Raw genomic sequence first — 14214 nt, 5'->3', positions numbered from 1 at the left:
GCCTATGTTCTCCTCTAGGATTCTGATGGATTCCTGTCTCACGTTGAGGTCTTTTATCCATTTCGGGTTTATCTTTGTGTACGGTTTAAGAGAATGGTCGAGTTTCATTCTTCTACATATCGCTGTCCAGTTTCCCAGCACCATTTACTCAAGAGACTGTCTTTTTTCCATTGTATATTTTTTCCTGTTTTGTCTAAGATTACTTGACCATAGAGTTGAGGGTCCACATATGGGCTCTCCACTCTATTCCACTGGTCTATGTGTTTGTTTTTATGCCAGTACCATGCTGTCTTGGTGATCATAACATTGTAGTAAAGCTTGAAATCAGGTAACGTGATGCTGCCAGTTTTGTTTTTGTTTTCAACATTTCCTTAGCATTTTGGGGTCTCTTCTGATTCCATACAAATTTTGGGATTATTTGCTCCAGCTCTTTGAAAAAGACTGGTGGAATTTTGATCGGAATGGCATTAAAAGTATAGATTGCTCTAGGCAGTATAGACATTTAACAATGTTTGTTCTTCCAATCCAAGAGTATGGAATGGTCTTCCATCTTTTTGTGTCTTCTTCAATTTCTTTCATGAGTGTTCTGTAGTTCCTCGAGTACAGATCCTTTACCTCTTTGGTGAGGTTTATTCCCAAGTATCTTATGGTTGTTGGTGCTATAGTAAATGGGATCGATTTTCTAATTTCCCTTTCTGTATTTTCATTGTTACTGTATAAGAAAGCCACTGATTTCTGTACATTGACTTTGTATCCTGCCACGTTACTGAATTGCTGTATGAGTTCTAGTAGTTTGGGGGTGGATTCCTTGGGGTTTTCCATATAAATAATCATGTCATCTGTGAAATGAGAGAGTTTGACTCCTTCCTTGCCAATTTGGATACCTTTCATTTCGCTTTGTTGTCTGATTGCCATTGCTAGAACTTCTAATACTATGTTGAATAAGAGTGGTGAGAGTGGGCATCCTTATCATCTTCCTGATCTGAACGGGAAAACTGTGAGCTTTTTCCCATTGAAGATGATATTTGCTGTCGGTCTTTCATAGATAAATTTTATGAAGTTCAGGAATGTTCCCTCTATCCCTATACTTTAAAGCGTTTTAATCAGCAATGGATCCTGGATTTTGTCAAATGCTTTTTCTGCATCAATTGAGAGGACCATGTGGTTCTTCTTCTTCTCTTATTGATTTGTTCTATCACATTGATTGATTTGCGAATGTTGAACCATCCTTGGGACCCAGGGATGAATCCCACCTGGTCATGGTGGATAATCGTTTTCATGTGCTGTTACATCCTGTTTGCTAGGATCTTGTTGAGAATCTGAGCATCCATATTCATCAGTGATATTGGTCAGCACTGTATTTGGATGGTGATATTTTTGGTTCTCTGTGATTGAGTATATATTTTTTTGTTACCATACAGGAAAAAAAAAACAACAGTGCAGCGTTCATCAGTATATTAAACAGTCAATTCTGCCATAATGTTTATAAGCAAATTAGTAGTAGTGTTTTGCATGTAGTTGATTTTTTTGTGTAAGTACGTTCTTGGTCTTCAATTCCTGTATCTAAATGCATTTTTGAGATTATATTGTATTATATTCTATGGCATGTGTGGTGTGTGCAAATCTTATTGTGTAAAATCTTGAGAACAAATTTACAATAACGTCTCTCTCTCTGTCTGTATCTCCTTTTGATTGTTTCTGATTGCTCTCCCTCTTTTCCCCTCCTCCCCATTCTTTCTAAAATATATGTATATACTTATAGTACTTTAAATCTTATTAAGCTCAGTCTGAGAGACCTTTCATACCTATAACTGATGCAAACACAGGGGCCATTATTTCATTTTTTTGACCAAATACTAATGCTATCCTTTTTGTCATAATGTGGAACTGTACTGGCATAAAGTGCATCAATTGTAAAAAGCACATCATTGATTCACATAGTTACTGATAAAAATCCAATGCCCTATATTTAACACGTGAGATCCTCCCCATCAGCTATTTTTTTATTTCTGAAGGTTTCTTTTAAAAGCTTCTAAATGCTTGGTCCTGACAGGAAACATGCACTAACAGAGGATGGAACAGAAAAATGGCAGTTCTTTCATGGGGTTTATCCTGCTGGGTTTCTCTGAACGGCCTCAACTGGAGCTAGTCCTCTTTGTGGTCCTCCTGATCTTTTATCTGTTCACTCTGCTGGGAAACACCACCATCATTGCCTTGTCCCACCTCGACCCACATCTTCAGACTCCCATGTACTTTTTTCTCTCCAACCTAAGCTTTCTGGACCTGTGTTACACGACCAGCACTGTCCCTCAGCTCCTGGTTCATCTCAGGACAGCAGAGAAGTCTATCTCGTTTGGTGGCTGTGTAGTTCAGCTGTTTGTTGCTCTAGGGTTGGGATGCATGGAATGCATTCTGTTAGGGGTCATGGCACTTGACCGCTATGCAGCCATCTGCAAGCCCCTGCAGTACACCATGATCATGCACCCCCGTCTCTGTGTCCTCATGGCTTCTGCATCTTGGTTCTTTGGTTTTGCCAACTCCTCATTGCAAACAACGTTCATCTTCCTTTTACCAATTTGTGGGAGAAATAAAATAGACCACTTCTACTGTGAGATCCCTCCACTACTCAAGCTTGCCTGTGTTGACACCACTGTGTATGAGTCAGAGATGTTCTTTGCCAGGGTGATCATCCTCCTCATACCTGTGGCATTAATCATCTTCTCCTATGGTCAGATCATCAGGGCGGTCTTAAGAATAAAGTCATCTGCAGGGCAGAGGAAAGTGTTTGGCACATGTGGGTCCCACATCACAGTGGTCTCCCTGTTCTATGGCACGGCCATCTATGCTTACCTCCAGCCCAGCAACAACTACTCCCAGGATCAGGGCAAGTTTGTTTCTCTGTTCTACATCATTGTCACCCCCATGGTCAACCCCGTCATATATACACTGAGGAACAAGGATGTGACGGGGGCAATGAAGAAGGTACTTTGCAGGGGCCAGGAATCCAGATGACTGGGTGGGGAAGACCTTTTGAAGGAAGACTATGGCTGGCAGACCTTTTTAAGAAGACTCTGTCCTCACCATGTAATCCAAAATTTCCTGTGACATTTCTCAATGGAATTTCCTTACCTGATTCTTTAATGCAAGTGAGTGCTCAAAATCAATGTTCATGGGTTCATGAAGCCTCCAGAGTTGCTCCAAGAGAGTCTGCATTATTTTTCATTTTAAAGAGCTCTACATGATTTTCATATTCCCCCACACACTTGGGAACCGTATTTCATTCTTTGTGCAAGAAGACACGCACATACCATTAAGTCATATGGAAAATAAGAATATGAATGACTCAAACACTATAGAAAATATTAAAATTTTAGCATTTTTTCTAGCAAATTGTTGGTGCATATCACTTTTTCTTGCATTGTGATCATGGTTCTATTATAAGGTACTTAGGTTGCCTGTATCACAGCTTTTTCACAGAAGTAAGTGGACATCTGTGAGAAAAAGCAATCCTTAGCTCAAAGAAAATCCTGCTAACATCAGTCCTGATAAAATATATTTAAATCTCCTCTTCTTACGATTTAATAATTTCTTTGATCCAGGCATCAACTGATCAATGCTTTTTTATCTCTAGCCTGCCAAAAGTACCATACAGTTTGAATTCAGGGACATATTCTAAAAATCTGGGAAATGACCTCTTATTCCCAGGAAATCCCATGTTCTCTGGAGCTTAGCAGATTCACTAGGAGGAAATGTAAAGAAGAAATAAAATGTATATTAATCATTAAATACGTCCATGTGTCTATTCTTTACAAATAGCCATCTGAGTTTGAACTACTGTCATACGTTTCTGAATTAGGAGTAATGAGTGTCAACATCCCAGAACAGTTGAGTCTGACATTGTAAGCCCTTAGATGTTAACTCAAACTCAGTTTGCACATAAATGTGTTTGTGGTATGGATCTGGGTTTTTGTATATATGTATCGTCACAAACAGGGTATTTTCCTCTGGAGGTTGGAACTTTGACAATGCCATGATCACAGAAACGTTTCTGATTTTGGTAAGTTTTCCCAACATATAGCCCAGTGCAGGTCTTGGTCTGGACACATACACATAACAACGCTACTGTTCCCTATCCTGACAGCTAACAGGCCTCCCCAGGGCCTTGAACTTTCAGCTGGCCATGCTCATGCCAAGTGATCTTGCTGTACAGACACCATGTGGAGGCTGGAAATGACAGCCAGGGGAGATTATGCACACAGTCAGGTTCTCTCTGTATCAGTAAGAGCATGCACTATTCCCACTTGAAATCAACACCTGGCATGTATCTTGTCACCAAGCAAGTAGATAACTAGTTCTGTACACTGTTTATCCTTGAATGTGACAAATTTCCCACTCGCCATTATTTTCCTTTATTTGTTTTAAAGATTTTATTATTTTATTATTTATTTATTTGAGAGAGAGGGGGAGAGAGAACAGGTGGAGGACAGGCAGATGGAATTGAAGAGAGACCTGAACATGGAGCCTGATGGGGTCTCCATCTTGTGACATGGAGATCATGAGCTGAGCTGAAATCAAGAACTTCCAAGCATCTCTCTACTGTCTCTTTCAGTCACGTCCTGACAGTTATGTAAAAATGGTCACTGTAAAATCCCTCAAATGATCTCTCTTTGGCACAAAAACCCTCAAGGTCTCAGGAAACCATGCAGCCTATTGATCCAGGTGAACAACTTCTCTGCTCTTAAGGAGACAGAGAGCCCTGGGATGAAGCAGATTCATTTCCTTTAAGTGATTGTTTGAATGGCATATGGGTGTCTATGACTCATGGGACTAAATGACAGATAACAAAGGTCTCTGGGATCCTAGCCAAAATAAAAGAGAAATCACTGAAGAGACCAAACACAAGTTCAGGATCGCTCTGTAACATTTTTCTAATGTTAGGAATCTGCTCCCCAAGCTCTCCATGCCCTGTCTGCAAACAGACTCCAGGGCTGTGCAAATTGTCACCAATAGTATTTGGACTCTTTTGTATTTTTGCCAATAACTCTGGACTGGCTACAGGGATTGTACCTAAGACTTGGCTCAATTATTTATTCCATCTGTGTTTAGCCCCTGGAGGTCAGGAGGATCATGATGCTCTAGAGCAAATCATGGGTTCTTCCAGCTCTTCTATTTCCTGAGGACACCAGTGTGCATACCTTCAGCCCAGGTAGTGATGGCAGAGACCCAGAATGTCAGTCAAATTCACATGAAACACAGTTCTTTACCAGCAACAGATTTAGTACCAATTAGCAGAGGATACAAAATGCTGAGAGCCCTTTCAGTATCCAGGAAGCCCCACATCTATCAGACACAGTTTCAGAGACCCACTCACTAAAGTGGAAAGGCTTTTTCTTCTCAAATGTGAGGCAGAACTATTATGGTACAAGTCAGCACAGAGAGGCTTGAGGGATTCTCACATTATGTGTCCCTACCTTCATAACCCTGTCCTGGCTTTAGGACTGTCATTTGGTAGCATATCTGCAGTGTGAGTAGTGTAGGGTTCCTGCGGTCTAAACAGACTCTCTGTATTCTGCTGAAATTACTATGTCAGTAATCAGAGAACGGCCATCCCTGTAAGACCGTCATGTATCTCTAGTCTGCATTTTGTGGTTACCGCTTGCCAGAGTTCTGCTCTGACCAGGCTCACTGAGGAGGGAGGAACATGTTACAGATCCATGAGAACCCTTTCTTTTGCAGGTGACTTCTTTTTGATTGCTTGTTTTGTAATATAAGTGAGCACTTCTTTCATCATTATGGTATTGTAGCACATTTCAGACCTGGTCTTGCAGATTCTGGGAACCACTGTGTGTGGAAATGTAGTTTGCTGGGAAGATGGGCTCTGTGTCAGTGCAGAAATGAAAGGATGAATGACTGCTGCTCAAAGGGGTCAGGGGTTAGATAGGTTCACTGAGATGGCCTTAGGGACAGGACACTTGCTTTGGGGAGGGAGACATTTCCTTCTTCCCCCCAGGGTTCTTCCAGATGTTTTAGAATTAAATTGATAAGATAAGTGTTTTGTTTTTCTATTCTATTTATTTATTCTTTAATGTGGTATTTTTAAAATTACTTGATGTATCAATTATTTAATGCCACAATAATGCAACATAACAAGTAGCCACAAAGCCGAGATGCATATGACAGTAAGCATTTTTGTTCATAAATCAGTGGTTTGGGTAAGATGGTTTTGTGGATCTGAGGTAGGCTCAATAGGGCTTACTCCTGTGCCTGTTATCAGTTTCAATTTGTCTGGGTACCTTTGCTGATCCTGGCTGGACTCCCTCACATGTCCAAGACCTTCATTGGGATAAGTGAGGTTGACTCCACTCATCTGTCCCTTGAATATTCTACCTAGGGTCTGCTCATATGTGAAACAGAGGAGCTAGACAGTAAGCAAAACATGAAAGCATGTTTTAAGACTTTGTTCAAATCACCTCTGCTTGTATTTAAATGACCAAAACAAATCACATGGTCAAATCCAGGGAAAAGTGATGAGCACTGCACTAATGATCTAGGCAAGGGCAGAGATCCAGGGAGAGGTAAAGAATTGAGGCCATTTTGCCCCTATCTACCACAGTGGGTTGGCTCATATATAGTTCATTAAAATAAGTATTCTTATACCTGGTTTAGTTTGTTGGAATGTAGACCATTTATGTCTCTGATATCCGTGAAAAGTAAAACTCTCCCAAGGGGGGTCTTGGTCAAGTTGGCTCTCCTCCAAGCACATGGAACTTTTCCTTTTCTTCAGAGAAAGAACCCAGTATTTTGAGTCTTTTTTTTAATAAAACAGAAAAATTCCTGTTGGACTGAAAATGTCCTGTCTTTGTTTATGGAACTTAAATTTCCTCAGCTGGAAACTATGTATGTATTTTTTTTTGCCAAAGTCGACTCTAGGCCTATGGTTTCCACTGTCTTCTTGGAAGAAAGAAAAAAATAAAAAACTAGAGAATTTCCTAGGGCAATATACTCTATCCTTCTTCCATATTTTATGTAGATTTCTAAAATGGCTGATTGCTTTTGGTATGAGTGGACCAGAAGTATTATTGCAATTGGCTTTTTAAAAGTCTATGATAAGTTTTCTTTTGATTTTCTGATATTATGGATTTTATAGTTTTTGGCATCTACACTCCACAGGAAGTTCTATTTCAAAGAAGTCTCAGAGTTTTTGCTCTCTTGCCTTTATAGGACTCCAATTCTGAAGGGTGACTGGGGTCAAGACACTGAGTAGGACTCTTCTAGCTGTCATTTTTGGTTAACCACAGGTGGGTAGTCTATATGTAAAACCAGGCTCTCCTACTTATTATTTGGATTGCTTGAAGCTGGTTACATATTGATTTAGCCTTGACTTTCCCTTCTTTAAAATGAATGTCATGACAATATTGTCATGGTGTTGTCACAGTGTTGTCATAGGGGTTAAATGAAGTGATGTATGTAAAGCCCTTTGCCCAATGGACTTTAAGAGGTAGTAAGTGTTCAGTATATGGAGGATTTCTTACCTTGTGACCTTATTCAATGTTCTTGCCATGTGGTACTTTTAATTTTTTATTTATTTTATTTCATTTTTTCAGTGTTCCAAGATTCATTGTTTATGAAGTACACCCAGTGCTCCATGCAATACATGCCCTCCTTAATATCCACCACCAGGCTCACCTAAACCCCCACCCTGCCTCCCAATGCCCTCAGTTTGTTTCTCAGAGTCCACAGTCTCTCATGCTTCATCTCCCCCTCCGATTTGCCCCAATTCACTTTTCCCTTCCTTCTCCCAATTATTCCTTATGCTCCACCAGTGAGTGAAACCATATGAGGATTGACTTTCTCTGCCTGACTTATTTCACTCAGCATAATCTCCTCCAGTCCTGTCCATGTTGATACAAAATTGGATATTCATCCTTCCTGATGGAGGCATAATATTTCATTATTTATATGGACCATGTGTTCTTTATCCACTCATCTGTTGAAGGGCATCTTGGTGTTTTCCACAGTTTGGCAATGTGGCCATTGGTACTGTGAACACTGGGGTACAGATGGCCCTTGTCTTCACTGAATCTGTGTCTTTGGGGTAAACATCCAGTAGTGCAATGTCACAGGTTGCTCTATTTTTAATTTTTTTGAGGAATCTCCACACTGTTAACAAGAGGAAAGAATCTGAACATTGATTACTTGAACAAGGAGGCTCAATAATGAAATTGAGACCCAAAGAAATGACCAAGTCAGACATATTTTATATCTTTTATACAGAGAAAAGAAATGTGTGAGGAATTGAGAGGATGAAGAAAACACATGTTTGGGAACTTTAGTTAGGAGGGAATTCTAATTGGAATTTGGGCTGAGGTTGTAGATTCCTTAAAGTAGCCAGGTTTACTTCTACAAATTTCTCAACTCTCTGGTCCCTACCTGTGGTGTTAGGATGTCTTTTACTTCTTATTCTTGGGAGGGTGCCTTGATTCAGGGAGATTTGTTTCTTCCGTTGAATGGGGGGAGAGGAGGGTGTGATATCCTTGCACCTGCTGTTTCCTGAGGAGCTTCAAAATAATCACTAGGCCCATTGAGGCCCATCTTGGGATCTGTCCTGGGCATCTACACTAGAGCCCTTTGAAAATTTTAATTTCATTGATTTACATAGATGGTTGGATTTATTTTAACCATTCTGACCTGATAGAAATCTCTGAGGTCTTTAAGAAGAGTAAGTTATTCTTCTTAGGCAACCATTCTGAAGTCAGTTTTAGCCTCTTTTGAGAATGAAGTTGTTCATTTGTTGTACTGGTGTCTTTAGTCTCATAGAAGTATTCTCAGGACAGCACCAGAAGCCTGCAGGAGACGAGAATTAATAAAGATTAGAGCAGAAAACAATGAAATAGAAACCAAAAGAATGGTAGACCAGGTCAAGGAAACTCATAGCTGGTTCTTTGGGAAAGAATGAATAAGATTTAAAACCATCCCCCCACCACCCCACCATACTTTTCCAAAAGACAAGAGAATGGATCCTAATAAACAAAATCATGAATGAAGGAGGGGGGATCACAACCAACACTGAATAAATACAAGCAATTATAAGAACATATTATGAGCAACTATACACCAGGAAATTAGGAGATCTGGAGGGAATGGATGCATTCTGAACGACTTATAGACTACCAAAACTGAACCAGGAAGAAATAGAAATCCAGAGCAGACCCACAACCAGCAAGGAAATTGAAGCGGGAATCAAAAACTTCTCCCAAAACAAAAGTGCACAGATGGTTTTCCAGGGGAATTCTACCATTTAAAGAAGAATTAATACCTATACTCCTGAAGCTGTTTCAAAAAAATCAAGATAGAAGGAAAACTTCCAAACCCTTTGTGAGACTAGCACTATCTTGGTCCCAAGGCCAGACAAAGAGCCCGCCAAAAGGCGAATAACAGACCAATATCCCTGATGAACAAAGATGGAAAAATTCTCACCAAAATACTTGCTAATAGAATCCAACAGTACATTCAAAGGATAATTCACCATGACCATGTGAGATTTATTCACGCCAGTTACAATGGGTAAAATTAAAAAGTCAGAAAATGACAGGTGTTGGCAAGGATACGGAGAAATGGGAACCCTCCTACCCTGTTGGTGGGAATGCAAGCTGGTGCAGCCACTCTGGAAAACAGCACAGAAGTTCCTCAGAAAGTTGAAAATAGAGCTACCCTATGACCCAGCAATCGCACTACAGGGCATTTACCCCAAAGATACAAATGTAGTGACCCAAAGTGGTAAGTGCACCCCCAATGCTCATAGCAGCCATGCTCACAATAGCCAAACTATGGACAGAGCCCAGATGTCCAGTGACAGATTAATGGATAATGAAGAGGTGGATAATAATGGAATATTATGCAGCCATCAAAGATGAAATCTTGCCATTTGCAATGACATGGATGGAACTAGAGGACATTAGGCTAAGTGAAATAAGTCATTCAGAGAAACACAATAATCATATGATCTCCATGATATGTGAAATTTAAGAAACAAAACCAAGTATCACAGGGGAAGAGAAGAAAAATTGAAACAAGTCAAAACCAGAGAGGGAGAAAAAGCATAGGAGACTCTTAATCACATGAAGCAAACTGAGGACTGCTAGAGGGGACAGGGGTGGAGGGAAAGAGTAACTGGGTGATGGACATTGGGGAGGGCATGTGTTGTAATGAGGACTGGGTTTTGTATAAGATTGATGGATCACAGGGGCGCCTGGGTGGCTCAGTGGGTTAAAGCCTCTGCCTTCGACTCAGGTCATGATCCCAGAGTCCTGGGATTGAGCCCCGCATTGGGCTCTCTGCTTAGCGGGGAGCCTGCTTCCTCCTCTCTCTGCCTGCCTCTCTGCCTACTTGTGATCTCTGTCAAATAAATAAATAAAATCTTTAAAAAAAAAGATTGATGGATCACAGAAATGTACTCCTGAAACAAGTAATACATCATATGATAACTAAATGAATTTATTTATTTATTTTTAAGATTTTACATATTTATTTGACAGAGAGAGATTGCAAGTAGGCAGAAGGCAGGCAGAGAGAGAAGGGGAAGCTCGTTCCCCGCTGAGCAGAAAGCCGGATATGGGGTTTGATCCCATGACCCTGGGATCATGACCTGAGCCAAAGGCAGAGGCTTAAGCCACTGAGCCACACAGGTGTCCCTAATTTAATTTAAATAAATATAATTAAAGAAAGAATTTTTAAAAATAACCTCATTAGAAGTTTGGTAGAGTTTGGTTGCATTCCTTTATATTCAGCTTCAAGATTAGACTATGCCTAATTATTAGCTCTGTGATCCCATGTACAGTAGTTATGAAGGAGAAAAAGCGACAAAAAGAATCACATATTAATATTTATTTTTTAAGATTAAATTTTTTATTTTATAGAGAGAAAGAGAGTGCATGAAGAGGAGGAGGTGAAGAAGGAGATAGAGAGGGAAGTGGACTCCCAGATGGGCAGGGAGCTCTATGCCTAAGCTGCACTCCATCCCTCACCCTGAGATCATGATTATATTAAAAGTAAATGAAAAATTTATTCACAGATTTACATTTAAAATTAAGTAAGTGAATGGACCCTTACTTATGTATTGATACGTCAAGGTTTTGGGCAATTGTGATAACAAAAAGTCTTAAATGTTTTGTAAAGCATGTAGGTTATAAATAAAGAAATATAAGTCATAACAAAAGAGATAAACAAGATCTCCTCTGGCATTGTCCTTGATCGTCATTCTCCTCTCCTTGAGGGCAGCCATCTCTGGACAGCTCAGAGACAGAGGCTCATTAACAGTGTGGGGCATCTGCCGCCCAGAGACACCAGCCAGGGCACAGCTGAGTGTCACTGCACAATCTCATGTGCTCATAAGGAACTCCCTGTCATACAACCAGGTCACTGCTTTCGGGAAACCAAGGTGGAGTTTGCAATTGTCTTCCTCTCCTACCTCCTAGAGGAAAAGGGCAGATCTCTGTTCACCTAAAGATACATGAAGTTATCATGAGAAAACATCCTTCTGCTCAGGAAAAGTTTATGGATAAGCCAATGCGGGTGTGTCAACCTTTGCATTTACTGCACACGACTGATTCTGCATGTCCAAGTGCCAATCCTTGATACTGTCTTTAGGCAGTGACTTGGAAAGGAGGTAGGGAAATAGCTTTGAACCTACAGAGAGGGTGAACAGAGGTGACTGGAATGAAACTTGGTCTGTGTGTTGCTTTAGGAATTGGAAGTTCGTTCATTTTCTGTTGCAATTGTTCTCAAAACAGAAGAACTGTCCTGGTTTGCACATATGGTCTACTGTCTAACGGAAGACTGTGGAAAGTCACCACACATAGGAACTAGATTTAACTCTTTGTTGTAGACTCCACCAAGTCATTCCCAGATATTTCATTCTACTATAGTACATTCACTACACCTGTGTATGCACCTGTGTAAAATACTTTAAATATCTATGTAATGGGAATAAAATACACCCTTCAGCAATAGAATAAGAGAGTCTTCATGTGTACAAAAGTATTATACTATATGCTTCCATGCTTTCCTATTGGTTCTTATTGTCTATGAAAATAGACAATATTTGTTCTCTGTAAGTCTCATTGTCACTATTTATCATTTCTAAATGCTCATTTTCTCCCTTAAAAGTTACCAAAGTATCTAAAATATGTAAGGATTATTAGAAACATTATGTTGAAGATCACAACAGGGAGTTCCATTTTGTGGATATTGTGTCAGTGCATCTCTACTCGGACACTGGGTTCCATCCTTCTATCCTTGCACAGAATCGTGAATGGACTCTGTGTGAATGCTGTTGGGGCTCTGCTCAGATGCTCTTTACCTGGCTGCTGCTCCAATCCTTACCCTGTGCGTTAGGAATATGGGCTGCCAGGTGCACAGCCATTCCCTCCTTCAGAGATTTGCCCTCAGCTGAGAGGGAGCCACTTAGCCAGGGGGTCTCGGGAACACATTTGGGGCAGCTCACAGCCACTGACAGACTCATGGGAGAGACAAAAGGCTGCCAATGTCAAGGCAGGACTAAGTCTGATGCAATGCACGCTCCAGAGCTGTGCTGGCAAATACTGGAATATGTAGCCACAGAAAGTCATTTAAATTTAAATTAATAATTTTAAATAGAATACAAAATTCAGTTTCTCAGCTAGGATAGTTTAAATGCTCAGGTAGTGACATGTGGATGGTGGCTATTGCATTAGACAGCGAGGGCTGAGTATTTCCACCAGCACCGATGCATGCTTGTATGGGAGAGTTCTGTCCAGCTTCTTGCGGGATCAGGCTCATGCCATCTTCCACCTGAGACCACATTCTGGCTTAGCAGCATTCTCTGCTCTGTTTTGCTTCCCTCATCCTCTTTATCCTGAGAGCATTCCCTGAACAAACCACGTGCAGTGGAAATCCTACTTGATCCTCTTCTGCCATGGAACCTGGTGGAAAGCACCGTCCATGTTCACGCGACATGTCATTTTCAGTGTTGTGAAAGCTGCCTTCCCCCTCACTAGCTCATCTTGCATTGACCTTGGGGGCCTTTCTAGTATATTGGGGTCAGCTCAGACCTAGGGGACAGAAGATTTATTAAAGTAATAGTTTTTCATTCCTAGCACTGCCAACCATATTTTAGGATTCATTCAGGAAGTGGATAGGGCAGGGTTTTTATGTCAATGATGCTGGTGACTGTTATATATTTGAAATTTGTTCAATACAGACATTTTCATGAGATCTTTGGTCTTTAAAATGTGTAGTTTGCTTACTGAGTATGTGATTTTTCAAGAAATATGGACTCTTCCACTTAAACCTTTAGACTTATGTGTCAGCTTTGAACAGGTGGTAATGGCTCTATCAGCTTTCGTGTGCTGGTACAAAACATTCAACCTCTTCCATTAGATGTCTGTTCTCTTAAGTATTATTGTAGAGTTGTATTTTTTGAGATGTCATTTCCCACTTTATTGTTTTTAGATGATAATTATTACATAAGTTGCTATTGTTTCTGTTTTGTAGAATTTATTTATTTTTATTTCACCTAATAACTCTTTTTTCTCTCAACATATAACCTGTGCTTTTCTCAAGGATGTATGGTTTTGTATGCAAGATAATAATTTATGTGTGGATTTGTAGCTGGAGTTTCCTCTACTGTATCACATCATGGTAGTTGCTAGAGATGGTGTTCTTTGCTTCTTACGTAGGGTGGGTGTGTTTACTGTTCCTGTTCAGCCAGGATTATTTACATAGTTTGTCCAAGAGGAATGAATGTCTCTTACTGCATTCAGGCATTTGATACCTGCCTATGTAGAAATGATGACTTTTAGTCTACTCACACAAGTCTTTAACGTGGTAAGAAGCAGACGAAATGAAGGTTTTCATTTAACCTTAGGCTACACATGTCCTTTCTCTGGGAAGATGTGTTCTCTGGCGGTGCACACAGATTGGAGAGGGATGGATGCTGAGCGGGAGAGGTGGAAGGGAGTAAAGTGAGCCAGATCAGCAGCACAAGCTGTTGAGATCCGAAGAATGCGTTATGCAGCCCGCTCTTTCTCACGTCCAGTGCTGCTCAAGAGGAATAGTTTTCCTGGATGTATTGTGAAAAAAAAGAAAAAAAGACGGTGGACTATGACAAGAGTATTCCTTTCCCTCCTGGGTTCTCTCTAGGAAGGCACCAGAAGCAACTGTAACCTCCACAGACAA

At 40.5% G+C, this 14214-nt stretch overlaps 1 protein-coding gene across 1 annotated transcript; it reads left to right on the top strand.

Annotated features, from left to right (window-relative positions):
* The first annotated feature begins 2073 nt into the window (after positions 1–2073).
* On the top strand, positions 2074–3012 carry LOC123942487 (putative olfactory receptor 2B8). The gene has a single exon (XM_046006443.1). The coding sequence runs from the start codon at positions 2074–2076 to the stop codon at positions 3010–3012; it is 939 nt and encodes a 312-aa protein (XP_045862399.1).
* Positions 3013–14214: the final 11202 nt, after the last annotated feature.

This window comes from Meles meles, chromosome 5 (genome assembly GCF_922984935.1).
Source record: "Meles meles chromosome 5, mMelMel3.1 paternal haplotype, whole genome shotgun sequence".
Classification (NCBI taxonomy): domain Eukaryota; kingdom Metazoa; phylum Chordata; class Mammalia; order Carnivora; family Mustelidae; genus Meles; species Meles meles.
Note: the sequence above shows the minus strand (reverse complement) of the source record. Positions and strands in the feature narration are given on the sequence as shown.